Source organism: Takifugu flavidus, chromosome 3 (genome assembly GCF_003711565.1).
Source record: "Takifugu flavidus isolate HTHZ2018 chromosome 3, ASM371156v2, whole genome shotgun sequence".
Classification (NCBI taxonomy): domain Eukaryota; kingdom Metazoa; phylum Chordata; class Actinopteri; order Tetraodontiformes; family Tetraodontidae; genus Takifugu; species Takifugu flavidus.
In genome coordinates, this window is record NC_079522.1 from 3,567,114 (window position 1) to 3,594,613 (window position 27,500).

Here is a 27,500-nt window from a genome sequence, read left to right on the forward strand (position 1 = left end):
CAGTGTCCCAGCATCCCAGCGTCCCCAGTCTGTGTCCCAGCATCCCCAGTCCGTGTCCCAGCGTCCAGTGTCCCCAGTCTGTGTCCCAGTGTCCCAGCGTCCCCAGTCTGTGTCCCAGCGTCCCCAGTCTGTGTCCCAGCGTCCCAGTGTCCCAGCATCCCCAGTCTGTGTCCCAGTGTCCCAGCGTCCCCAGTCTGTGTCCCAGCGTCCCAGTGTCCCAGAGTCCCCAGTCTGTGTCCCAGTAACCCAGCGTCCCCAGTCTGTGTCCCAGTGTCCCCAGTCTGTGTCCCAGCGTCCCAGTGTCCCAGCATCCCCAGTCTGTGTCCCAGTGTCCCCAGTCTGTGTCCCAGTGTCCCAGCGTCCCCAGTCTGTGTCCCAGCGTCCCAGCGTCCCCAGTCTGTGTCCCAGCGTCCCACCTTACCGGAGCAACATGTCCACCTCTGAGCTCCTCACCACCGACCCAGCGGCCGACAGCCATGTTTGGTTGTAGGGTAACATGTGACACTGGGGCTCCAGGATGGGCTGGCAGCTGCCTGCAAGCACGGGGGCAAAGGTCAGAGGTCACTTCATGGATGACATCATCACCCCCATAACCCCTCCATCACCCCTCCATCATCTCTCCATCATTCATCAGAAAATGAGAGACAGAAACTGAAAAAACACACACTCACACAAACTCACACACACACACACAAACTCACACACACACACTGACACACACTCCCACACAGACACACACACATTGACATTTACTGCAATTCAGTGTGTGTGTGTGTGAGAGTGTCAGAGAGAATTTTGTTACTTTGTTCCTGAGAGAAAAGAATGACAACTATGTTGTTGATGTGTCTGCTCCCACTCAGCCAATGACCTGCTGGTCTGCTGGTCATGTGTTTGCCTGCTGACCAATCAGAGGACGCCTCTGCCTGGAGTCTATTAGCATTCACCTCCAAGAGACGCTAGCGTGGAGACTGAAGGACGACGGACACAGACACGGAGACGAGCAGAATTCTAAGCTGAGACACACACACACACACACACACACATACACACACACACACACAGACACACACACACTCAGACACACACACACTCACACACACTCTCACACACACTCTCACACACACTCTCACAAACACACACTCTCACACACACACACTCTCACAAACACTCACACTCTCACACACACACTTTCACACACTCTCTCACACACACACACACTCACACACACACAGACTCTCACACACACACACACACACAGACTCTCACACACACACACTCTCACACACACAGACTCTCACCAAACACTCACACACTCACACACACACACTCACACACACACACACAAACACACTCTCACACACACTCTCTCACACACACACACACAAACACACACACACTCTCACACACACTCTCTCACACACACACACACTCTCACACACACACACTCACACACACACACACAGACTCTCACACACACAGACTCTCACACACACAGACTCTCACAAACACTCACACACTCACACACACACAAACACACACACACTCTCACACACACTCTCTCACACACACACACACACACACACTCTCACACACTCACACACACTCTCACACACACCACTCTCACACACACACACTCACACACCACACACACACACACTCACACACACAGACTCTCACACACACAGACTCTCACAACACTCACACACTCACACACACACAAACACACACACACACCCTCTCACACACACTCTCTCACACACACACACACACACACACACTCCCACACACATCTGAATCTTGTGTTCATCCCACTCTCGGACCGGTCCAGACCAGCCCTGGTTCTGCTGGTCCGGTCTCCCTTGGCCCAGGTGCTCCATACCTGACTCAGGCACTGGGGGGGGGCTCGTGGACCACGAGGTGCTCATGGATGTCACTGACAGCAGCCAATCACGGGGGGTTGTGTGTGGCGGTGTGGGCGGAGCCTGAGAGGAGGAAGTGTGGGGAGGAAGAGAGGTGGTGGGCGCCGCGGTGCTGTGACCCTCCACAGGTCGGGGGTCATGGTCCCTGGGACGGTGCTGCCACGGAGACGTGGAGTTCTCCAACGGGACTGTGCTGTTGCCATGGTAACCAGGGTTGGGGTCTGCAATCAGCTCAGGAGACGGAACCCTGGCGTTGAACATCCCGCTGCCCAGAACACCTGCAGAGAGAACCAATCAGAGAAGAGTCCTCTGGGAAGAACAGGCCCCACGCCCCCATACTGTCCTCTATACCGTCCCCCCAGTGTCCCCCACAGTGTCCCCCATACTGTCCCTCTAACCGTCCCCCCAGTGTCCCCCATACTGTCCTCTATACCGTCCCCACAGTGTCCCCCATACTGTCCTCTATACCGTCCCCCCAGTGTCCCCCACAGTGTCCCCCATACTGTCCCCCATACTGTCCTCTATACCGTCCCCCCAGTGTCCCCCATACTGTCCTCTTATACCGTCCCCCCAGTGTCCCCCATACTGTCCCCCACAGTGTCCCCCATCCCCATACTGTCCTCTATACCGTCCCCCCCCAGTGTCCCCCACAGTGTCCCCCTACTGTCCTCTATACCGTCCCCCCAGTGTCCCCCACAGTGTCCCCCATACTGTCCCCCACAGTGTCCCCCATACTGTCCTCTATACCGTCCCCCACAGTGTCCCCCATACTGTCCTCTATTACCGTCCCCACAGTGTCCCCCACAGTGTCCCCCATACTGTCCTCTATACCGTCCCCCACAGTGTCGACCATACTGTCCTCTATACCGTCCCCCACAGTGTCCCCCATACTGTCCTCTATACCGTCCCCCACACTGTCGACCATACTGTCCTCTATACCGTCCCCCACAGTGTCCCCCATACTGTCCTCTATACCGTCCCCCACAGTGTCCCCCATACTGTCCTCTATACCGTCCCCCACACTGTCGACCATACTGTCCTCTATACCGTCCCCCACAGTGTCCCCCATACTGTCCTCTATAACCGTCCCCCACACTGTCGACCATACTGTCCTCTATACCGTCCCCCACAGTGTCCCCCATACTGTCCCCCACACTGTCGACCATACTGTCCTCTATACCGTCCCCCCCAGTGTCGACCATACTGTCCTCTATAACGTCCCCCACAGTGTCCCCCATACTGTCCTCTCTATACCGTCCCCCACACTGTCGACCATACTGTCCTCTATACCGTCCCCCACAGTGTCCCCCATACTGTCCTCTATAACCGTCCCCCACAGTGTCCCCCATACTGTCCCCCCAGTGTCGACCATACTGTCCTCTATACCATACCGTCCCCACAGTGTCCCCCATGCTGTCCCCCATACTATCCCCCACAGTGTCGACCATACTGTCCTCTATAACCGTCCCCACAGTGTCCCCCATGCTGTCCCCCATACTGTCCCCCACAGTGTCTACCATACCGTCCCCACAGTGTCCCCCATACTGTCCTCTATACCGTCCCCCACAGTGTCCCCCACAGTGTCGATCATACTGTCCTCTATACCGTCCCCACAGTGTCCCCCATGCTGTCCCCCCAGTGTCTACCATACTGTCCCCCATACTGTCCCCCACAGTGTCGACCATACTGTCCCCCACAGTGTCGACCATACTGTCCTCTATACCGTCCCCCACAGTGTCCCCCCAGTGTCCCCCATGCTGTCCCCACAGTGTCCTCCATACTGTCCCCACAGTGTCTACCATACTGTCCTCCATACTGTCCCCCATAGTGTCTACCATACGTCCCCACAGTGTCTACCATACTGTCCTCTATAATAACCGTCCCCCACAGTGTCCCCCCAGTGTCCCCCATGCTGTCCCCACAGTGTCCTCCATACTGTCCCCACAGTGTCTACCATACTGTCCTCCATACTGTCCCCCATAGTGTCTACCATACCGTCCCCACAGTGTCTACCATACTGTCCTCTATAACCGTCCCCACAGTGTCCCCCCAGTGTCCCCCATGCTGTCCCCACAGTGTCTACCATACTGTCCCCCACAGTGTCTACCATACTGTCCCCCCCCAGTGTCTACCATCCTGTCCCCCCAGTGTCTACCATCCTGTCCCCCCCAGTGTCCCCATCCTGTCCCCCCAGTGTCTACCATCCTCCGTCCCCCCCAGTGTCTACCAGCTGTCCCCCCCAGTGTCCCCCATGCTGTCCCCCACGTGTCTACCATCCTGTCCCCCCCCCAGTTCCCCCATACTGTCCCCACACATGTCGACCATACTGTCCCCCACAGTGTCCCCCCCATACTGTCCTCTATACCGTCCCCCAGTGTCCCCCCAGTGGTCGACCATACTGTCCTCTATAACCGTCCCACACAGTGTCCCCCATGCTGTCCCCCCAGTGTCTACCATACTGTTCCCCCATACTGTCCCCCACAGTGTCGACCATACTGTCCTCTATACCGTCCCCACAGTGTCCCCCATGCTGTCCCCACAGTGTCGACCATACTGTCCTCTATACGTCCCCACAGTGGTCTACCATACTGTCCCCCACAGTGTCTACCATACTGTCCCCCCCCAGTGTCTACCATCCTGTCCCCCATGCTGTCCCCCCCCAGTGTCCCCCATGCTGCCCCCCCCAGGTCTACCATCCTGTCCCCACATGCTGTCCCCCCCCCCGTGTCCCCCATGCTGTCCCCCCCTGTCTACCATCCTGTCCCCCCATTGTCCCTCATGCTGTCCCCCCAGTGTCTACCATCCTGTCCCCTGCTGTCCCCCCCCAGTGTCCCCCATGCTGTCCCCCCCAGTGTCTACCATCCTGTCCCCCATGCTGTCCCCCCCCAGTGTCCCCCATGCTGCCCCCCCCCAGTGTCTACCATCCTGTCCCCCATGCTGTCCCCCCCAGTGTCCCCCATGCTGTCCCCCCCCCAGTGTCCCCCATGCTGCCCCCCCCCAGTGTCTACCATCCTGTCCCCCATGCTGTCCCCCCCAGTGTCCCCCATGCTGCCCCCCCCCAGTGTCTACCATCCTGTCCCCCATGCTGTCCCCCCCCAGTGTCTACCATCCTGTCCCCCCCAGTGTCTACCATCCTGTCCCCCATGCTGTCCCCCCCCAGTGTCTACCATCCTGTCCCCCCCGGTGCACTTCAAGCCCTCCAACGCTCTGAGGCACAAGCTCGTCCACCCAAGGACAGAACCAGGACACAAGCAGAACAGCGTCGTGTCTGCAGTCCAGGACCGAGAGGAACGCCCAGACCTGAAGAGCCCTACATGGAAGAGCCAGCTCAGGCCAGGACTCAGCAGTCCACCTGAGGACACTGGTTGGAGGACATCGTCCAGGTTTTGGCCAGGGAAGATAGATGGGTGGGGAGACCATCATGAACCAGAGGATGAGGCTCTGAGACGTCACCTCCCACCTGTTTACAACACGGTACTGAAGAACCTCCCCAGGAGGAGAAGAGGCCCTTCACACGTGGCTCCTGACCAACCTCATGGTGTCAGGGGACATTTCAACGACCCCCATCATGGGGGGGGAGCAGCCAGCAACCAGGTGACTGAAGCTCCAAAGGTGTTCTTGGCTCCTGAAGAGCAGAAGAACCTGGAACTCCCCAAGAGTCAGAACTGATGAAGCGTCCTGGATGAGAGGTGAAACGTCCTCATGGACCCCCAGCTGCTGTGATTGAACCACCAGAATCACCAGGACCTGGAGGACTGGGAACCTTCACAGACCCGTTACTGGTTGAGGGAAAGCCCCAAACAACTGTTCCATCAGACCAAGCTTTGTGTGGTGGAGGGGGTCTATGGATCAGGTCCCTGTGATCAGTTACCAAGAGGTGCCTGTTTCCACTGCCAGTGTCTGTCACACACCACACACACGCGCACGCACGCACACACACCACACACACACACGCGCACACCACACACACACACACGCACACACACACGCACATCAATAGTGAGATCTGATGTTAAGTTGCATCAGGAATAAAACATTAAAAACCAACAGTGGCACCACTACTGGTCCTGGTCCTGGTCCTGGTCCAGGTCCAGGTCCAGGTCCAGGTCCAGGTCCTGGTCCAGGTCCAGGTCCAGGTCCAGACAGACCTGAGCCAGATGAGGTCAGTCTGGATGGTTCATATCAAACCCTGATTAGCAGAAATGAAGCGGCCTGTATTTGTTGTCGACCAGCTGCGCGCGGCTCCGTCCGCCATCACCGATCGTATCGTGTGAAGTTCAAAGTGAATTTTTTACAGTTAAAAAAAGGGACTTTTGAAACCTTCAACCTTGAGAAGCTAAAAGAGATCAGCAGCTCCGGGACTGATCGGGAGCCGGCCTACGATTGTGGCGTTCCTCTTGAGAAGAACCAGTCCAGCTCTGAGAGCCTCCAGGGCTCTGTGGACCTGGGCCGACGTACCTGTGAGGACGAGGACCAACAGCAGCACGCTGACGGGCACCAGCACCAGGAGGAGGCGAAGGGGGCGGCTCCAGGCCGACTTCGCTGCCTGCCGCTCCCCTTCCATGGCGTCCACGGGCCCCCGAGTCGGACTCTGACGGACACATCAAGACCATCATCAGCACACCCTGAGCAGCAGGGGGGCTGTGGGGGGCTGTGGGGGGGCCGGGGGTCCATGCCAACGAGGCCCCGCCCCCTGCTCTCCAGGTTATTTTCAGCGGCTGCGGTGGGACCCGAGCTTCCGCTGGAGACTCCAGTTATTTTAGTGGCAGCAGGCTGAAACCCGACACCCCCCCCCGCCCCCCCCAGGGGGGGAAAAAAATCAGTGATCTATATTTCTAATCACTTTAACGAACCGGAATTGATGTAGCAACAAACCTTGGTTCCGTTTCTCATGCAGGACAGAAAATGCCAGAAAAAACAAAGTGTAAGGTTAAAGATTCATTTATTCACGAGGACGCTTTCTGACAGGACACGAAAGAACGACCAGCCCGATAACGAGGAATTTCCTTTGAAACCACGTGATCGTCAGATCAACATTTCAGAACTAAAAGGATTTACGCACGAAATATTCGAACTTCCACTTTGGATTTTTCCCTCAGAATTCCCGAGTTCCTCACTCACTGAGCTGACATCGCTTTAAAAGTCAGATCTTTCCGATGATTCCCGTGATCATCGGATCAAAGCGGGAAGATCAAAGCGACTCCACAGCGCGAGCCAGAGAGCCAAAGCCATCAGCAGATGACCTTCAGTCAAAGCCAGGACCTGTCCGCGTCCAGCCGCTCGGACCCGGAGGCGAAGCACCTTGAGGACGCGACATTCGCCGTTTCGGAGCACGAGTCGCTCATCGAGCCTCGCGCGGACGGACACGGGCCGCGGCCGCCGGCGCGTCCCCGCCGGCCGGACACACGCACGGACACTCACCGCTGCTGCAGCCGCCGCTCCGCCGGAAGCTTCCAGCCGCGGGGACTGACGTTGACGCTGCTCACCGCCGAGCGCGAGACCATGGCTCTGCCCGCCAGCCACTCCGCGAACACGGGGCACGAGACAGGCTGGCTCCGCCCCCGTGGCTCGAACTCCTCTCTCTCGCACGCACGTGACGAGGCGTGAAGCGCGGGTTAAACGCTTTATGGTCAGGGCGCCAACTGAGACATGTGCCTCGTGACCGTGCGCGCTCCACACGCGCTGAGGAAGGAAGTAGGAGATGGTCACCTGTGGGAGTCAGCTCACCTGGAGCTTTGATCTTTGCTTCTGAAGCAACATTTCTGCATCGTTCAGAAAAGGCTTTATTATTTCAGCACATCTCCAAATATTAAAGCAGGTCAAAGGAAACATGAGGTCAAAGGTGACGACTCTTCAGCTGCTCCCGTTGCCTGGAAACTGATGAACGAGGCATCGTCAGGCCAACGACAATAACCAGTCAACGAGCTCAGGACTGGATGCAAGGTGTTGCCATGCAACAATCACTGCATTCCCATCAGGTAGTAGGTGGCTGCCGACAGCAGAACTCCGCCCAGTGGGAGGGAGGATGAGGAGGGCGGCGCCCCCCCCCACCCCACCCCCCAGAGCTGCCGCCCCCCTCCTCCTCCACCTTCCTCCGTCTCTTGCTCCGGCGACCTCCTCCGCGCTGCTGCCGCTTCTCGAACGCCTCCAGCTCCTCCTGCAGACAAACAGAAGAAAACGTGAGGGCGGGGCCACCGCCGCGGGGCGGGGCCACCGCCGCGGGGCGGGGCCACCGCCGCGGAGCGCAAAGCTCCTCCCCTTCCACTTGAAATGGTAAAACCCTCCTCCTGACCTACCAGGTCCTCAGGCCGAGCTCCATCCTACCTGGGGGAGCTAGTGACACCTGACCAGCCCAATAGACAGACGCTGGTCTACTGGTGGCCCCCAGAGTCTCTAGGGGTAGAATGGGGGGCCGAGCATTTAGCTACCAGGCCCCCTGCTATGGAACCATCTCCCTGTCCAGGCCCCCCTGCTATGGAACCAGCTCTCTGTCCAGGCCCCCCTGCTATGGAACCAGCTCCCTGTCCCGGCCCCCCTGCTATGGAACCAGCTCCCTGTCCAGGCCCCCCTGCTATGGAACCAGCTCCCTGTCCAGGCCCCCTGCTATGGAACCAGCTCCCTGTCCCGGCCCCCCTGCTATGGCACCAGCTCCCTGTCCAGGCCCCCCTGCTATGGAGCCAGCTCCCTGTCCAGGTACGGGAGGCTGACTCCATCGCTACTTTAAGATCAGACTTCAAACCTCCTCTTTGATGAATCTTATTATCACTAATTCAGTAGTTCCAGTCACTATCATAGACAGACAGATTATCATCCTTGGGGGGTCGTCTAATCGTTAGGGTTAGTGATGCTGCTAGAGGCCGAGGCTGCCGGGGTCCAGAACCATGATCACCTGACAGCCTCTGGTACCCCCCTGGGTCATGGTCTCCTCTCCTCTCCTCTCCCCCCCCTCTCCTCCTCTCCTCTCTCCCCCCCTCCTCCTCTCCCCCTCCTCTCCTCTCCCCTCCCCTCCTCTCCCCCCCTCTCCTCTCCTCTCCCCTCCCCTCCTCTCCCCCCCTCCTCTCCTCTCCTCTCCCCCCCTCCTCTCCTCTCCTCCTCTCCCCCCCTCCTCCTCTCCCCCCTCTCCTCCTCTCCCCCCCTCCTCCCCCCCCTCCTCCTCCCCCCTCTCCTCCTCTCCTCCTCCCCCCCCCCCCCCTGGGTCATGGACAGGAGCACCCACCTGGAGCTTCCTCTGCTCCTCCTCCTGACTGGCTCGGAGCTCCGCCTCCCTCTGCTGAAAGGTGAGAGCAGAATGTTGCTGTCATGTGGGTGGGGGTCATGAGCTGCTGTCATGTGGTGGGGGTCATGAGCTGCTGTCATGTGGGTGGGGGTCATGGAGCTGCTGCTGTGGGTGGGGGTCATGGAGCTGCTGCCCTGTGGTGGGGGTCATGGAGCTGCTGTGTGGGTGGGGGTCATGGAGCTGCTGTGTGGGTGGGGGTCATGGAGCTGCTGCCCTGTGGGTGGGGGTCATGGAGCTGCTGTGTGGGTGGGGGTCACGAGCTGCTGTGTGGGTGGGGGTCACGAGCTGCTGCCCTGTGGGTGGGGGTCATGGAGCTGCTGTGTGGGTGGGGGTCACGAGCTGCTGTGTGGGTGGGGGTCATGGAGCTGCTGCCCTGTGGGTGGGGGTCCTGGAGCTGCTGTGTGGTGGGGGTCACGAGCTGCTGTGTGGGTGGGGGTCATGGAGCTGCTGCCCTGTGGGTGGGGGTCATGGAGCTGCTGTGTGGGTGGGGGTCACGAGCTGCTGTGTGGGTGGGGGTCATGGAGCTGCTGTGTGGGTGGGGGTCACGAGCTGCTGTGTGGGTGGGGGTCATGAGCTGCTGCCCTGTGGGTGGGGGTCACGAGCTGCTGCCCTGTGGGTGGGGGTCATGTACCTGGCTGTGTTTCCTCTGGAGGTCTCTGCAGGTGTGGTCACACTCCGGCCTCTGGCCCTGGGAGCAGGTGAACTCCTGTGCACACGCACACGCACACGCGCACACGCGCACACACACACACACACACACCCACACACACACACACAACCCACACCCACACCACACACCCACACACACACCACACACACACACATACACACACCACACACACACACACACACCACACACCCCCACCCACACACACACACATACACACACACAGACACACCACACACCCACACCCACACACACACACATACACACACACACACACACACACACACACACACCCACCCACACCACACACACCCACCCACACCCACACATACACACACATACACACACACACATACACACACACACCACACCCACACCCACACACACCACACCACACACACACACACACACCACACCAACACACACACACACCACACCCACTCCTTCATCATTCCAGGCTCCATCTTGGCTCAGACGTCACCTCTTCTCACCTTCCTGATCCGTCTACAGGGGCAGCGCAGCTTCACCTTCTGCTGACACCTTTCGCCACACCCCCAGGATGGCACAGCTTCTTACAGCGATGGCCGCAGCCCAGCTGCCCCCCCCAGAGAGACAGAGACAGATGTGAGGAACCATCTGCCCCCCCCAGAGAGACAGAGACAGACGTGAGGAACCAGCTCCCCCCCCAGAGAGACAGAGACAGAGACAGATGTGAGGAACCAGCTGCCCCCCCCCCAGAGAGACAGAGACAGACTTGAGGAACCAGCTGCCCCCCCCCAGAGAGACAGAGACAGACGTGAGGAACCAGCTGCCCCCCCCCAGAGAGACAGAGACAGACGTGAGGAACCACTGCCCCCCCCAGAGAGACAGAGACAGACGTGAGGAACCAGCTGCCCCCCCCAAGATACAGAGACAGACGTGAGGAACCAGCTCCCCCCCCAGAGAGACAGAGACAGATGTGAGGAACCAGCTGCCCCCCCCAGAGAGACAGAGACAGACGTGAGGAACCAGCTCCCCCCCCAGAGAGACAGAGACAGATGTGAGGAACCAGCTGCCCCCCCCCAGATAGACAGAGACAGACGTGAGGAACCAGCTGCCCCCCCCCCAGAACAGAGACAGATGTGAGGAACCACTGCCCCCCCCCAGAGAGACAGAGACAGATGTGAGGAACCAGCTGGCCCCCCCAGAGAGACAGAGACAGATGTGAGGAACCAGCTGCCCCCCCCAGAGAGACAGAGACAGAGACAGATGTGAGGAACCAGCTGCCCCCCCCCAGAGAGACAGAGACAGATGTGAGGAACCAGCTGGCCCCCCCAGAGAGACAGAGACAGATGTGAGGAACCAGCTGGCCCCCCCAGAACAGAGACAGAGACAGATGTGAGGAACCAGCTGCCCCCCCCAGAGACAGAGACAGATGTGAGGAACCAGCTGCCCCCCCCAGAACAGAGACAGATGTGAGGAACCAGCTGCCCCCCCCAGAGAGACAGAGACAGATGTGAGGAACCAGCTCCCCCCCCCAGAACAGAGACAGATGTGAGGAACCAGCCCCCCCCCCCCAGAACAGAGACAGACGTGAGGAACCAGCTGCCCCCCCCAGAGAGACAGAGACAGATGTGAGGAACCAGCTCCCCCCCCCAGAACAGAGACAGATGTGAGGAACCAGCCCCCCCCCCAGAACAGAGACAATGTGAGGAACCAGCCCCCCCCCAGAACAGAGACAGAGACAGATGTGAGGAACCAGCCCCCCCCCCAGAACAGAGACAGAGACAGATGTGAGGAACCAGCTGCCCCCCCCAGAGAGACAGAGACAGACGTGAGGAACCAGCTGCCCCCCCCAGAACAGAGACAGATGTGAGGAACCAGCTGCCCCCCCCCCAGAGACAGAGACAGATGTGAGGAACCAGCTGCCCCCCCCAGAGACAGAGACAGATGTGAGGAACCAGCTGCCCCCCCCCAGAACAGAGACAGATGTGAGGAACCAGCTGCCCCCCCCCAGAACAGAGACAGATGTGAGGAACCAGCTGCCCCCCCCAGAACAGAGACAGAGACAGACGTGAGGAACCAGCTGCCCCCCCCCAGAGACAGAGACAGATGTGAGGAACCAGCTGCCCCCCCCCAGAACAGAGACAGACGTGAGGAACCAGCCCCCCCCCAGAACAGAGACAGAGACAGATGTGAGGAACCAGCCCCCCCCCCCCCCCCCGAGAGAGACAGAGACAGACGTGAGGAACCAGCTGCCCCCCCAAACAGAGACAGAGACGACGTGAGGAACCAGCTGCCCCCCCCCCAGAGACAGAGACAGATGTGGAGGAACCAGCTGCCCCCCCCCAGAACAGAGACAGATGTGAGGAACCAGCTGCCCCCCCCAGAACAGAGACAGAGACAGATGTGAGGAACCAGCCCCCCCCCCCCCCCAGAGACAGAGACAGACGTGAGGAACCAGCTGCCCCCCCCCAGAACAGAGACAGAGACAGACGTGAGGAACCAGCCCCCCCCCAGAACAGAGACAGAGACAGACGTGAGGAACCAGCTGCCCCCCCCCCCCAGAGACAGAGACAGATGTGAGGAACCAGCTGCCCCCCCCCAGAACAAGACAGATGTGAAGAACCAGCTGCCCCCCCCAGAACAGAGACAGAGACAGATGTGAGGAACCAGCTGCCCCCCCCCCCAGAGACAGAGACAGATGTGAGGAACCAGCTGCCCCCCCCCAGAACAGAGACAGATGTGAGGAACCAGCCCCCCCCCCCCCCCCCCCCAGAACAGAGACAGATGTGAGGAACCAGCTGCCCCCCCCCCCCGAGACAGATGTGAGGAACCAGCTGCCCCCCCCAGAACAGAGACAGATGTGAGGAACCAGCCCCCCCCCCCCCCCCCCCCAGACAGAGACAGATGTGAGGAACCAGCTGCCCCCCCCAGAACAGAGACAGATGTGAGGAACCAGCCCCCCCCCCCCCCCCCCAGAACAACAGCCCCCCGTCCTGGTGCGTCCGGCTGCCCAGGTGTGTGTTCACCTGTGTGGGACACTGGTTGCTGCAGGAGCCCATCAGCACCTGGTCCTGGTCATCAGCTGACGTGAACTTCCTGCAGAGGCGGAGTCGGGCATGAGCGCCAGAGGTCACAGGTCACAGGTCAAAGGTCACAGAAACAGCAGCAACACTGACGTGCACTCCAGAAACAGCACGGTGATCTTGCAATGGCAGCGCTGCCGGAGCATCTGGCTGCACGGGGGGCAGTTGCCCGGGTGACAGGGGCGGGGGCAGGTGTGGGGGCAGCCTGGGGGGCGGGGCTTACTGCAGCCTTCTCCACAGGTGTCACACTGCAGGAAGGAGGAGAGAGAGCGGCTGAGCCCAGGATGATAAACACTCCTCGGTGAGGCCGAACCCCCCCGGCGGACATCACCTGATCCCCCCCCTCAACGAGGTGACACTCCTTCTGACAGGTGTGGTTTCCACAGGTCAAAGGTCGTCCGCAGGGCCGCTTGCAGGAGAACGGTCCTCGGCGATGACAGGACACCGGGCTGACCTGAGCAGGGGGAACGGGGGGGGGGTCAACAGGAGGACAGGGCCCCCCATGAGCACGCCCCCCCCCATGAGCAGGGCCCCCCCCCATGAGCAGGGCCCCCCCCCATGAGCACGGCCCCCCCCCATGAGCAGGGGCTACAGCAGCCCCTGCTCATGGGGGGCAGGGCCGCTTCCAGGACGCACTGCCACAGCTAGGTGGTTCCAGACACACACACACACACACACAGAGACACACACAGAGACACACTCAGAGACACACACTCAGAGACACACACACAGAGACACACACAGAGACACACACAGAGACACACACACTGAGACACACACACACAGAGAGACACACACACAGAGACACACACACACAGAGACACACACACACAGAGACACACACACACACACAAGGACTCACCTCATGTTCTCCAAAACAGGGCCTGAAACAACCGAGACACAGAAAAAATGAATGTTAACGACACTCAGGGAGGGGCAAGGGTGGCCCCCCAGGTGGGAGAGGCAAGGGTGGCCCCCCCCAGGTGGGAGGGGAGGGGCAAGGGTGGCCCCCCAGGTGGGAGAGGAGGGGCAAGGGTGGCCCCCCAGGTGGGAGAGGCAAGGGTGGCCCCCCCCAGGTGGGAGGGGAGGGGCAAGGGTGGCCCCCCCAGGTGGGAGGGGATCCAAAACAAAGATGGAGGACGGTACCGAGGGTTGATGTGTCGGGACGGCTGGAGGGGGAAAGGAGGGGAAACACACAGTTCAAGATGGCTGCCAGCCACTCAGTGGGGAATGATCCACACACACCCACACCAACACACACACACACACACACGCACACACCCACACACACACCCACACACACACACACACACACACACACACACACACACACGCACACACACACACCCACACACACACACCCACCCACACCCACACACACACCCACACCAACACACACACACACACACACCCACACACACACACCCACCCACACACACACCACACCCACCCACTTGACTAGTATCGGCCTGTACAGGCAGGTTGTCCCTCAAATGTTCTCGACCACAACTGTGTCAGCTTCACTGAACACAGATGCTAATGCTGCTAGCCGCGCTGCTGGACACCATTAGCATGGACAGGTTCGCAGGTCATGATCATGACAGGAGACCTCACACACTCATCCTCACACGGATGCTAATGCTGCTAGCCGCGCTGCTAGCCGCGCGGCTGGGCAGTGGCAGGAGTGCTCGGACCTACGTGGGGATGGGGACTTGGCACGGTGGACAGGGCAGAGCCTTCTTCACGAATGCTGGTTCAGACGGCTGCTCCCACGGTCCAGCTAACTGGACCTAAAAACACACACAAGGAAAACAGGAAATGCCTCTAAATTTAACCGAGGAAGGAGATAAAATCACAGCAGGAACGCGCCCCCCCCCAGGAAGCAGCCGCGGGATACCAGCGGAAGCCTGAGACATCTGTCCACCAGCTGTGGCGCTGAGGTCCACACGGCTTTGAGATGCAAGCAGAAGCTAAAGTCCTCCCTGGGGGGGCCTCCTACCTGCCGGGACCGCACCAACACCTCATCGTGGCAGGATTGGGGGCAGGTGTGGCTGCAGCCTGGCAGGGGCAGTAAGCAGGGCTGCCTGCAGGGGGGGCAGGGCCCAGGGTGGCACCGATGCTCCTCGGGAACAGAGTGGTGGCAGGACGAAGGACACCTGGAGGACACAGAGCCCAGCTTAACCAGCAACAAGGGAATGGGAGCAAATGGGCGTGGTCTTGGCTCTTTACCTGCACGCCTCTTTGCAGCGCGGCGGTTTGGTGCTTCGCTCTCGTCCACAAGGGACGGCCAAGACGGTGGACCCACAAGAACAGCTGAGCTGCACCGACTCTGGACACGGGTAACACGAACCTGGAAGACAGGACGCCAACGTGAGCCCCCCGCTGCACCGGTGACACCAACGGTAACACCCAGACCACACCCACACTAACACCCAGACCCAGACCACACCCACACTAACACCCAGACCCACACTAACACCCAGACCCACACTAAGGGGTGTTAGGGGGTTAGGGGTTAGGTTAAGGTTAGGGTTAGGGTTAGGGTTATGGGGTTAGGGTTAGGGGGTTAAGGTTGGGGTTAAGGTTGGGGTTATGGGGTTAGGGTTAGGGGGTTAAGGTTAGGGGGTTAGGGTTAGGGTTAGGGTTATGGGGTTAGGGTTAGGGGGTTAGGGTTAGGGGGTTATGGGGTTAGGGTTATGGGGTTAAGGTTGGGGTTAAGGTTGGGGTTATGGGGTTAGGGTTAGGGGGTTAAGGTTAGGGGGTTAGGGTAGGGTTAGGGGGTTAGGGTTAGGGGGTTAGGGTTAGGGGGTTAAGGTTAGGGGTTAGGGTTAGGGGGTTAAGGTTGGGGTTAAGGTTGGGGTTATGGGGTTAGGGTTAGGGGGTTAAGGTTAGGGGGTTAGGGTTAGGGTTAGGGTTAGGGGGTTAGGGTTAGGGGGTTAGGGGTTAGGTTAGGGGGTTAGGGTTAGGGTTAGGGTTATGGGGTTAGGGTTAGGGGGTTAGGGTTAGGGTTATGGGGTTAGGGTTATGGGGTTAGGGTTATGGGGTTAAGGTTAGGGTTAAGTTAGGGTTAGAAGCTGTGGCAGAAGCTGGTGATCCAGCCGGGCCCTGAAAGCCTGCAGAAGTGTCGTCAGCTTGTCCAGCAAATAGAATTGGACCTTATTTCAGGGCCAGTACGTGATCGAGGGCCCTTAAAGCTGTCGCTGGCTGTGGAGCCCAGTAGGAGGCAGCAGCTGCCAGCCTGAAGGTGATGAAGCCTCCACCAGACCCCAGCCTTGGTCAGATCGATGGGAGGCTGATCATGCTCTTCAGAAGGGGAGCGATGTCATCATCATAATAATAATAATAATAATAATAACATCATCTAATGTGTGCTGCGTGGAGCTGAAAGCACATTTAAGCAGCACTGAATGCAACAGAGCTGCAGAGCTGAGCGGGTTAGGGTTAGGGTTAGGGTTAGGGTTAGCCCTAACCCTAACCCTAACCCTAACCCTGGACAGGGCCACAGAGGTGAGACAGGCAGGGCGGAGCGGGCGTTACCTGGGTGGCAGCCAGAGGGACACTTGTGGTTGCGACAGGCAAGAGTCCGACCACAACTCTGGTCACACGGAGGACAGTTACCAGGGCAACACTGAAACACAAGGCATTGTGGGAAAGAGACTTCAAAAGGCTGTGATGATTCCCTGACACACACCTGTACGGAGAGGATCACCTGGTGACACCTTCAACAGGTCAGGAACCTTAAACCCAGAATAAAACAATGCTATGGGCCACCTGTGGAGGCGGGCCAATGAGACCTGGCAGACAACAGTTCTCAGGGATTATCACGGCTTCATGCCCCTCGTTATCGAAAAGTAAACATCTCACAGCAGACGAGGGAATCGGGCAGAAGACGAGGGAATCGGGCGGCAGGCGAGGGAATCGGGCAGAAGACGAGGGAATCGGGCAGAAGACGAGGGAATCGGCAGAAGACGAGGGGATCGGGCAGAAGACGAGGGGATCGGGCAGAAGACGAGGGGATCGGGCAGAAGACGAGGGAATCGGGCGGCAGGCAAGGGAATCGGGCAGCAGAGGAGGGGATCGGGCGGCAGACGAGGGAATCGGGCAGAAGACGAGGGAATCGGGCGGCAGAGGAGGGGATCGGGCGGCAGAGGAGGGAGTCGGGCGGCTGACGAGGGAATCGGGCGGCAGACGAGGGAATCGGGCAGAAGACGAGGGAATCGGGCGGCAGACGAGGGAATCGGGCAGAAGACGAGGGAATCGGGCGGCAGAGGAGGGGATCGGGCGGCAGACGAGGGAATCGGGCGGCAGAGGAGGGAATCGGGCAGCTGACGAGGGAATCGGGCGGCAGAGGAGGGAATCGGGCAGCTGACGAGGGAATCGGCGGCAGACGAGGGAATCGGGCAGCAGAGGAGGGGATCGGGCGGCAGACGAGGGAATCGGGCAGAAGACGAGGGAATCGGGCGGCAGAGGAGGGGATCGGCGGCAGAGGAGGGAATCGGGCAGAAGACGAGGGAATCGGGCGGCAGACGAGGGAATCGGGCAGAAGACGAGGGAATCGGGCGGCAGACGAGGGAATCGGGCGGCAGACGAGGGAATCGGGCGGCAGACGAGGGAATCGGGCAGAAGACGAGGGAATCGGGCGGCAGAGGAGGGGATCGGGCGGCAGAGGAGGGAATCGGGCAGAAGACGAGGGAATCGGCGGCAGACGAGGGGATCGGGCAGAAGACGAGGGAATCGGGCGGCAGACGAGGAATCGGGCAGAAGACGAGGGAATCGGGCGGCAGACGAGGAATCGGGCGGCAGACGAGGGAATCGGGCGGCAGACGAGGGAATCGGGCGGCAGACGAGGGAATCGGGCAGCTGACGAGGGAATCGGGCGGCAGACGAGGGGATCGGGCGGCAGACGAGGGAATCGGGCGGCAGGCGAGGGAATCGGGCAGCAGAGGAGGGGATCGGGCGGCAGACGAGGGAATCGGGCGGCAGAGGAGGGAATCGGGCAGAAGACGAGGGAATCGGCGGCAGACGAGGGGATCGGGCGGCAGAGGAGGGAATCGGGCAGAAGACGAGGGGATCGGGCAGAAGACGAGGGAATCGGGCGGCAGACGAGGAATCGGGCGGCAGACGAGGGAATCGGGCGGCAGGCAAGGGAATCGGGCAGCTGACGAGGGAATCGGGCAGCTGACGAGGGAATCGGGCGGCAGACGAGGGGATCGGGCGGCAGACGAGGGAATCGGGCGGCAGACGAGGGAATCGGGCGGCAGACGAGGGGATCGGGCGGCAGACGAGGGAATCGGGCGGCAGAGGAGGGAATCGGGCAGAAGACGAGGGAATCGGGCGCAGAGGAGGGAATCGGGCAGAAGACGAGGGAATCGGCGGCAGACGAGGGAATCGGGCGGCTGACGAGGGTGAGACACCCTTTCACACTCAGTGGAGGTCAACGTCGGCCTCCGGAGGCAGGGAGCCGCTGATATCAGGACCTGTCCCTGTATCAGCTCAGCACAGCAGCCGTGAACGTCTCCGTGCACGTGGAAGTGCACGTCCTCCACTGCTGCCGTGTGTGTGTGTGTGTGTGTGTGTGTGTGTGTGTGTGTGTGTGTGAAGGAGTTGAGCCAATGGAACGAGCTAATTCATGCGAAAACAAGCAACAACAGCAGGGAATTGGGGACATGCGTCCCTCTGTCCCTCAGTGTCCTCAGACACCCTAACCCTGTCCTCACATGCAAACAGCTCCCGACATCACCTGAAGCCACTCTGGACTCAGGTGTGATCAGGTGACAGCTGCCAATCATCAGGAGGACACTCACCTTCCTCCTGCACTGGTGTCTCTGGCAGCTCCTGGTTTTGGGACATTTGGAGTCACACAGGTATTCTTTATGACAGGGCATCAACTTCCTGTATTTACCACACCTGCAGGACTTCTCCACCACCTGGGGGGGAGAGAGTGGTGACAGTGCGACAGCCGGCGAGGGAAGCGGAGCGTGTGTGTGTGTGTGTGTGTGTAACCTGTCTGCAGGTCTCACAGCTCCCTCGATGACACCTCATTGAACACGTGTGTTTTCCACAGGACAGACGGCGGTCACACGTGTCCCCACAGAGTGACACCTCCTCTGTGCACGGCAGCGATGACTCTACGACCACAACATCATGAAGTGTGTGTATCCACCTGCTCATCTTACAACCAAAGCCAAATTCCACTGTCAAAGTGAGGACATTTTGTCTGGTCCTCACAACATCAAAGGTGGGTTCAGGATCACAATAAGGTCAGCGTCAGGTTGGTTCCTCGGTGGCGGACTAAGGAACTGGGTTACATCTGACAGCCTGTGCGTGTGTGTGTGCGTGTGTGCGTGCGTGTGTGTTTCCTCACTGGTTTTGCCACAAGGACAGCATCTGCTGACAGAGCGAGGACACGGAGGACACACACCTTCATGGCACACAACTTCACACGTGTGGTTCCCACAGGAGAGGGGAGAACCACACACCTGTGGAGGAGAAAGTCCACCCAGAGACAATCAGCCCTCAGGAGAACGTCTGGGTGAGGTCGGCTCAAACTGGTCACATGACTGCAGACAGGTGTACCTGCTCACAGTTCCACTGGGGGCTGGCACAGGGTCTCTCTGCCGTCTCCCGACCACAGACACACCTCTGAAGACTGACTCTGGGACACGGAGAACATTCTGACACACACACACACACACACACACACACACACACACACACACACACACACACACACACACACACATTTATCTTATGCATCACCTATTCCTCACGTCCTGGCCCTGGTTGCTTCATGTCTTTATCCCTTGGAACACTTGAGGAGGACCTGGACCAGCGCCCAGCCAGGAGTGTCTTTGGGTTCAGTCCTTCACTGCACTTACCTGTGTGACATGGTTGTGTACAGGTGTGCTGTTTGCATGGCAACAGCCTGCCGCACAGCTGCTGACATGACCAGGCCTGCAGAAGAAAGGAAGGAAGGAGAAGGAAGGAGGAAGGAAGGTAGGAAGGAAGAAACAATCCCATCTTTATCCACAGCAGTAATCATTTCATCAGTCACCCTTTTCAGCTGTACCTTGTTACCACAGCGACGGGGGAGGGGCGTGGCTTTCCCACACATGCAGGAGACAGACACCATCTTTGGACACGGAGGACAAGGGCCTGAAAACACACACACACACACACACACACACCACACACACACACACACACACACACACACACACACACACACACACACACACACACACACCCCCGTGCAGGGGTCGTTAACAGGAACGTGTGTGGAATGTGGGTTAGGGTTAGGGTGTTTCCTTACCTGGATGACAGAGCAGCAGACAGGTGTGTCCACAGGTGGGTTTGAGCTCCTTCTGACAAACTGCACCACAGGAGTGAGGAACCAACCAGGGATCAAGTGGAGGATCCTGCAGTTTCCCACAGTAACACATGTACCTAAACACCACACACACACACACACACACTCCATGTCTTCCTGAATGGACTCGTTCTGAAAAGTCGACCTGTGGTCAGAATGAGTGGGCGTGGCCATACCTGTTGGGCGTGGCCTGAGGGGGATACTCCGCCCGACACTTTGGGCTGCAGAGACACAACAGATGATTTAGCCTGAGTGTGCTGGTCACCAGGGTTACCCTAACCTAACCTAACCCTAACCTAACCCTAACCCTAACCTAACCCTAACCCTAACCTGACCCTAACCCTGACCGTAACCCTAACCTAACCCTAACCACTAACCCTAACCCTAACCTAACCCTAACCCTAACCTAACCCTAACCTTAACCCTGACCCTAACCCTAACCTAACCCTAACCTAACCCTAACCTAACCCTAACCTTAACCCTGACCCTAACCCTGACCCTAACCTAACCCTAACCTTAACCCTGACCCTAACCTAACCCTAACCTAACCTAACCCTAACCCTGACCCTGACCCTGACCCTAACCTGACCCTGACCCTAACCTAACCCTGACCTAACCCTGACCTAACCCTGACCCTGACCCTGACCCTAACCCTGACCCTGACCTGACCCTGACCCTAACCCTAACCTAACCCTGAAACCAACTGACCAAGGCCACGGATGCTGCTTCTGCCCGAAGTCGTCGTCAGTGACAGAGGACACGAGGAAGGCGGAGTCTCGAGCCCACTTCTGAATACAGGGCAGGTGGAAGAGAGAGAAACAGCTGGAGCAGCTCCACACCTGCAGGAGAGGGAGGGGTTAGGGTGGGGGGGGTGAGAGTGGGTGTGTGTGTGTGTGTTGTGTGTGTGTGTGATGGGGGGTGTCTCACCGCCTGAGTCCTCCTGACGGAGCCGATGCAGATCAGACAGGTCAGAGCTCCTGATTGAAACATCTCACACACAAACTGACCAGTCCTGACGAGACCTGTGACATCACCACCTGCACACAGCAGAACCAGCACTGATCCAAGGGCTAGAACCTTAGAGCTGCGGACTTGGCTAGGACCTTAGAGCTGCGGACTTGGCTAGGACCTTAGAGCTGCGGACTTGGCTAGAACCTTAGAGCTGCGGACTTGGCTAGAACCTTAGAGCTGCGGACTTGGCTAGAACCTTAGAGCTGCGGACTTGGCTAGGACCTTAGAGCTGCGGACTTGGCTAGGACCTTAGAGCTGCGGACTTGGCTAGAACCTTAGAGCTGCGGACTGGCTAGAACCTTAGAGCTGCGGACTTGGCTAGAACCTTAGAGCTGCGGACTTGGCTAGAACCTTAGAGCTGCGGACTTGGCTAGGACCTTAGAGCTGCGGACTTGGCTAGGACCTTAGAGCTGCGGACTTGGCTAGGACCTTAGAGCTGCGGACTTGGCTAGGACCTTAGAGCTGCGGACTTGGCTAGGACCTTAGAGCTGCGGACTTGGCTAGAACCTTAGAGCTGCGGACTTGGCTAGAACCTTAGAGCTGCGGACTTGGCTAGAACCTTAGAGCTGCGGACTTGGCTAGGACCTTAGAGCTGCGGACTTGGCTAGAACCTTAGAGCTGCGGACTTGGCTAGGACCTTAGAGCTGCGGACTTGGCTAGAGAACCTTAGAGCTGCGGACTTGGCTAGGACCTTAGAGCTGCGGACTTGGCTAGGACCTTAGAGCTGCGGACTTGGCTAGGACCTTAGAGCTGCGGACTTGGCTAGGACCTTAGAGCTGCGGACTTGGCTAGGACCTTAGAGCTGCGGACTTGGCTAGAACCTTAGAGCTGCGGACTTGGCTAGGACCTTAGAGCTGCGGACTTGGTAGGACCTTAGAGCTGCGGACTTGGCTAGGACCTTAGAGCTGCGGACTTGGCTAGGACCTTAGAGCTGCGGACTTGGCTAGGACCTTAGAGCTGCGGACTTGGCTAGGACCTTAGAGCTGCGGACTTGGCTAGGACCTTAGAGCTGCGGACTTGGCTAGGACCTTAGAGCTGCGGACTTGGCTAGGACCTTAGAGCTGCGGACTTGGCTAGGACCTTAGAGCTGCGGACTTGGCTAGGACCTTAGAGCTGCGGACTTGGCTAGGACCTTAGAGCTGCGGACTTGGCTAGGACCTTAGAGCTGCGGACTTAGGGTTAGGGTTAGCTCACCTGTCTGACTGGTGTAGGACGTGAAGGTTGATTCCAGGATCTTGCCTCTCTTCTTATCCTTGTGTTCAACAGTTCCATCATCATCCTCATCATCAGAAGACGAAGACGAACTGATGTAGCTCTCCACCATTCGTTGAACAACAGCCTGGTTGGACTTTCTGATCTCCTCAAACTTGGACTGGCCTGATTGACCTGTCAGTTAGGGTCAGGGTTAGGGTTAGGATTAGGTCAGGGTTAGGGTTAGGGTCAGGGTCAGGGTTAGGGTCAGGGTTAGAGGGTCAGGGTCAGGGTTAGGATTAGAGGGTCAGGGTCAGGGTTAGGGTCAGGGTTAGGATTAGAGGGTCAGGGTTAGGATTAGAGGGTCAGGGTTAGAGGGTTAGGATTAGAGGGTCAGGGTTAGAGGGTCAGGGTTAGAGGGTCAGGGTTAGAGGGTCAGGGTTAGAGGGTCAGGGTTAGGATTAGAGGGTCAGGTTAGGATTAGAGGGTTAGGATTAGAGGGTCAGGGTTAGAGGGTCAGGTTAGAGGGTCAGGGTTAGAGGGTCAGGATTAGAGGGTCAGGGTTAGGATTAGAGGGTCAGGGTTAGAGGGTCAGGGTTAGGATTAGAGGGTCAGGGTTAGAGGGTCAGGTTAGAGGGTCAGGGTTAGAGGGTCAGGTTAGGATTAGAGGGTTAGGATTAGAGGGTTAGGATTAGAGGGTCAGGGTAGAGGGTCAGGGTCAGGGTCAGGGAACCAATCAGCTGTATGTTATTGACCTCTGGTCCATACAGGTCGATCCTCACCAGCCTGCGGCTCTGCTCCAGGTGCACTCCTCATGCTCCGCCCACCTCCAGCAGGAACACCTGACCTCACTGTCTCCTGGGGGGGGTGTGGTCTTTCCACCTGACCGCGCCCTCTTCCTCGCTGTCGCCATGCAGGTTCCATGGCGACGGCTAGAGAAACTCTGCGTTTTAGTTCATTGACTAAAAGGAAACAGAGTTTATTTTACAGGAATGACACCAATCGGTGTGAGTAGCTTCTCATTTGGATCAACTTTGGATTTCAGGGAATAACCAAACATCTAGAAATGCCAATAAAGAACCCTCACCTTTTCCTGACGTTTCTGTGCCATTTTAACTTTTACTTTTCTATTCCAAGTTAATGTCTAAATTTCTTTTCCCTGGATGAAGTTTTAACCCATTTTGCTGCTGTTTAATGCAGCTGCATCACCGATTGTCGCGTCCATCCCACTTAAATCACCTGTATTCGATTCTTAGCACTATTTCTGTCATATTTAACATATTAAACGCGTATCACCGGGGCACTTTGCTCTTTTTAAGGCCTTTGGAAGTTACGTTTTGCCCTTGGTCAAGAGTTACCGTTTGGCTTTCTGATTTTACAGCCCCTTTCCTCTCTTGTCCAAAAACGCTCCTTAGAAATGTGTACTTATCCGAAATAGTTAATAGTCTAAACGATTTTGTTGCGTTTGCATAACAAGGCCATTTGTATCTTCACATGTGGTCCCGTCTCAGAACTGAACAGCTCACATTAACTTCATTTCACTCGTTAGCCGCTAGCTACTGTTGCTAAAATTAGCAGGAAAAACAATCAGAGTAAAGCTGAAACGGGATCTGAAACCTCACCAATGACTGAAGATTAACCGAACATTTGCTGCGAAACGTTTCCGAATGAAGAACGATCATAAATGTGCTTTAATAACGCATTTTGATGAATTCACCTCAGCGGTCCAGTCAGGCGAGGGTCCGATATCTCACGGTCATGCGCAATTGGCACGACGGGAAATGTAGTCCTACAATCAGAAGCTTTCGCCCATCACAGGCGATGGCTTGCCAAAAACAACTACAAATCCCAGGAGACTAAAAGACACGTAAGCGGCCAAACCACCAAGCCATGTCAATCACACTGTCCCGAACTTTAAAAAGCCACTTTAAAAAGGACACATCTGGAATATGTATGAAACATCAGTTCAACTTAAGGAGTAGAGAAGTTCTGACATTTGCGATTTCTGGTGGATGACGAGAGGATGAAAGAGACGACTTTTCCGTTTTTCTATATTGTCGGACCAACAAAATGTTGCCATCATGTAAAAAGCAAAGTGCAGCAAGAAGTATCATAAAAGGTTTTTACGTAAAAATGCATCTTCAAAGATTAATATGGAGAAATATAAAAACTTGTAGATGAAGGAATCTGGAAAAGAAAAAATGTCTACCTTGAAGTTATTTCTGTGTTGAACTGAAAGCCATTATCATTTATTTGAACACTTTAAACTCGTGCACTCATTGGATGCCACCAGACAACCATTGCTCTCCAGACAACAATGGATCCCATCGTTCTGTGTGGTCTCAGCCCTGGATATGGGCCGGGTCCACATGCTGCCCTCCTCCCGGTCCAGCACTCGGGACGCGTGGAGCTCGTCTCCTGGGCCCTCCCCCCCCCTCGCTGCCACGGCGCTTTAAACGCCGTGGTAGCATCCAATAATAACTACGGACCGGACTGACATCAGCTTTGCTGGAATACTTCATTCCCCACAAACATAAAACTCACTGGTCTTTTAATTAATATAATGTATTTAATATTGAACTAAATGATTAATAATTAGTGTCATTTCCAGCTTTTCACATGTGACCTCTAAGGCTGATGGGATATTTTACTTTGTTAACGAGCATCACTTGTCCACTACTTTCACTCACATGTCATCCCTCCACTCACACATGTGATCCCTCCACTCACACATGTTCCTGTCACATGTCTCATCCCCCTCCACTCACACATGTTCCTGTCACATGTCATCCCTCCACTCACATGTCATCCCTCCACTCACACATGTTCCTGTCACATGTCATCCCTCCACTCACATGTCATCCCTCCACTCACACATGTCATCCCTCCACTCCACACATGTTCCTGTCACATGTGATCCCTCCACTCACCACATGCTCCTGTCACATGTGATCCCTCTACTCACACATGTCATCCCTCCACTCACACATGTGATCCCTCTACTCACACATGTCATCCCTCCACTCACACATGTTCCTGTCACATGTCATCCCTCCACTCACACATGTTCCTGTCACATGTCATCCCTCCACTCACACATGTTCCTGTCACATGTGATCCCTCCACTCACACATGTTCCTGTCACATGTCATCCCTCTACTCACACATGTCATCCCTCCACTCACACATGTGATCCCTCTACTCACACATGTCATCCCTCCACTCACACATGTTCCTGTCACATGTCATCCCTCCACTCACACATGTTCCTGTCACATGTCATCCCCCCCCTCACACATGTTCCTGTCACATGTCATCCCTCCACTCACACATGTTCCTGTCACATGTCATCCCTCTACTCACACATGTTCCTGTCACATGTCATCCCTCCACTCACACATGTTCCTGTCACATGTCATCCCTCCACTCACACATGTCATCCCTCCACTCACACATGTCATCCCTCCACTCATACATGTCATCCCTCCACTCACACATGTCATCCCTCCACTCACACATGTCATCCCTCCACTCACACATGTCATCCCTCCACTCACACATGTTCCTGTCACATGTCATCCCTCCACTCATACATGTCATCCCTCCACTCACAACATGTCATCCGCCTCCACTCACACGTCATCCCTCCACTCACACATGTTCCTGTCACATGTCATCCCTCCACTCATACATGTCATCCCTCCACTCATACATGTCATCCCTCCACTCACACATGTTCCTGTCACATGTCATCCCTCCACTCACACATGTTCCTGTCACATGTCATCCCTCCACTCACACGTCATCCCTCCACTCACACATGTTCCTGTCACATGTCATCCCTCCACTCATACATGTCATCCCTCCACTCATACATGTCATCCCTCGACTCACACATGTCATCCCTCCACTCACACATGTTCCTGTCACATGTCATCCCTCCACTCACACATGTTCCTGTCACATGTCATCCCTCCACTCACACATGTTCCTGTCACATGTCATCCCTCCACTCACACATGTCATCCCTCCACTCGCTGTGAACAAAGGCGTCCGACTGTGATGATTGACAGGATACACTCAGAAAAGGTCTCATCAAATATTTATGCATGGTTTATTGTGCTGCTGTATTTGGTTTGAACCGGCTGGATCCAGTTGGACTGACAGCTGAAGCCCGTTGATGATTGGACAGCCGTAACCCGGCGTCCTCCAATCACAGGGAGGGCGGCACAGGTGCGAGAACAGCTGTTGAATGAACCACTTTTTCTGTTACAGGGTTTAGGCTTTCATTCTATTTCTTCTCAACGTCTTTGGTCGTTTCAGGTGCTGCAGAGGGCGGAGCTTCACCTGGCTGCTCAGCTTGTGGTGGCACCACCTTCTTCTCCAGGCGAGTGACCCTGTGTTTCAGTTTGCTGTGCAGAGCTTCGTGCTCCGCCAGCAGACGTGCGTAACGCGTCTGCAGGAGGTCCAGCGTTCCCGTCATCCGCTCCACCTTGTCTTCCATCTCCTTTGGGTCCGGGCCCTGTGCTGCCACCTACAGAATGGGAGGGTTAGCATCGCTCAGGACGCCCAATGAATCTGCCAGATTTGCATTCCACCTCCAGGTCCAAGAGTCCGTCTTTCATCAGAATCTGCCGTCCTTTTTCCTCGCATAGCTTTAGCGTCGGGGTACTCTGTTAGCGCCTCCATCAGGTCGTCTTTGGAAAGGCAGAAGAGGTCGGAGTAGCCGATGCTCCTGATGTTGGCGGTGCGCCGGTTTCCTGCTTTACTGCCTGTTGAGAAGCAGCAACCAGTCAAACCAAATCACAACACTCAAAGAAATAAAAGACAATCTCAGAAAAGGTTCCTGTAGCCAGATGTTGCCTTTATTTTAGGATCTTCTGTCTCGCATCATTTTGACAAAAGCTTCGGTGGCATTAGCATTTGTGGCTCCAGCTGCGGTTCCCAACCTTTTATCGCCAGGATGCTGATCTCTCCGAAGTAGCTCCCGTCACTCAGG

The 27,500-nt window shown here is 57.0% G+C and overlaps 3 protein-coding genes and 2 long non-coding RNA genes across 8 annotated transcripts in view; 2 read left to right on the top strand and 3 right to left on the bottom strand.

Moving 5' to 3' along the window:
* corin (corin, serine peptidase) overlaps positions 1-7,535 on the bottom strand; it is a 16,633-nt gene extending 9,098 nt beyond the window's left edge. For both annotated transcript variants that reach the window (XM_057025901.1, XM_057025900.1), the window contains exons 1-4: positions 7,341-7,535; positions 6,378-6,510; positions 1,880-2,197; positions 422-533 (exon numbers count right to left, since the gene is read on the bottom strand). In XM_057025901.1, the coding sequence (XP_056881881.1) occupies positions 422-533; positions 1,880-2,197; positions 6,378-6,483 (536 nt within the window). In that variant the 5' untranslated portion in view covers positions 6,484-6,510; positions 7,341-7,535. The remainder of the gene's footprint in view (positions 1-421; positions 534-1,879; positions 2,198-6,377; positions 6,511-7,340) is intronic.
* Positions 7,536-7,678: 143 nt separating this feature from the next.
* On the bottom strand, positions 7,679-24,278 carry nfxl1 (nuclear transcription factor, X-box binding-like 1). Its single transcript, XM_057025902.1, is given in 27 exon segments — positions 7,679-7,953; positions 7,956-8,076; positions 9,136-9,189; positions 9,827-9,901; positions 10,354-10,415; positions 10,418-10,457; positions 12,874-12,943; positions 13,024-13,178; positions 13,262-13,384; positions 13,793-13,814; positions 14,629-14,720; positions 14,930-15,086; positions 15,160-15,280; positions 16,468-16,558; positions 18,735-18,857; positions 18,934-19,058; positions 19,295-19,409; positions 19,507-19,604; positions 19,809-19,884; positions 20,000-20,085; positions 20,243-20,376; positions 20,476-20,520; positions 21,008-21,138; positions 21,227-21,336; positions 22,505-22,696; positions 23,284-23,463; positions 24,124-24,278. Coding segments are annotated over 26 exon segments (2,634 nt in total). The 5' UTR covers positions 23,426-23,463; positions 24,124-24,278; the 3' UTR covers positions 7,679-7,879.
* Positions 13,484-14,260, top strand: LOC130522019 (uncharacterized). Its single transcript, XR_008949529.1, has 2 exons — positions 13,484-13,945; positions 13,978-14,260. It is a non-coding gene; the product is annotated as an uncharacterized LOC130522019 (long non-coding RNA).
* LOC130522017 (uncharacterized) lies at positions 22,624-23,598 on the top strand. 3 transcript variants are annotated; one of them, XR_008949527.1, is made up of 4 exons: positions 22,624-22,731; positions 22,831-22,955; positions 23,022-23,138; positions 23,212-23,598. It is a non-coding gene; the product is annotated as an uncharacterized LOC130522017 (long non-coding RNA). The 3 variants fall into 3 exon arrangements; XR_008949525.1 differs by lacking the exon at positions 23,022-23,138 and having other exon boundaries at positions 22,831-22,974; positions 23,224-23,598; XR_008949526.1 differs by lacking the exon at positions 23,022-23,138 and having other exon boundaries at positions 22,831-22,974; positions 23,230-23,598.
* A 2,313-nt stretch (positions 24,279-26,591) lies between the features above and the next one.
* cnga1b (cyclic nucleotide gated channel subunit alpha 1b) overlaps positions 26,592-27,500 on the bottom strand; it is a 6,378-nt gene continuing 5,469 nt past the window's right edge. The window contains 4 exon segments of the mRNA XM_057025906.1: positions 26,592-27,035; positions 27,100-27,151; positions 27,153-27,273; positions 27,451-27,500. The exon segment at positions 27,451-27,500 is cut by the window's right edge and continues 182 nt beyond it. Coding sequence (XP_056881886.1) covers positions 26,793-27,035; positions 27,100-27,151; positions 27,153-27,273; positions 27,451-27,500 — 466 coding nt within the window. The 3' untranslated portion in view covers positions 26,592-26,792.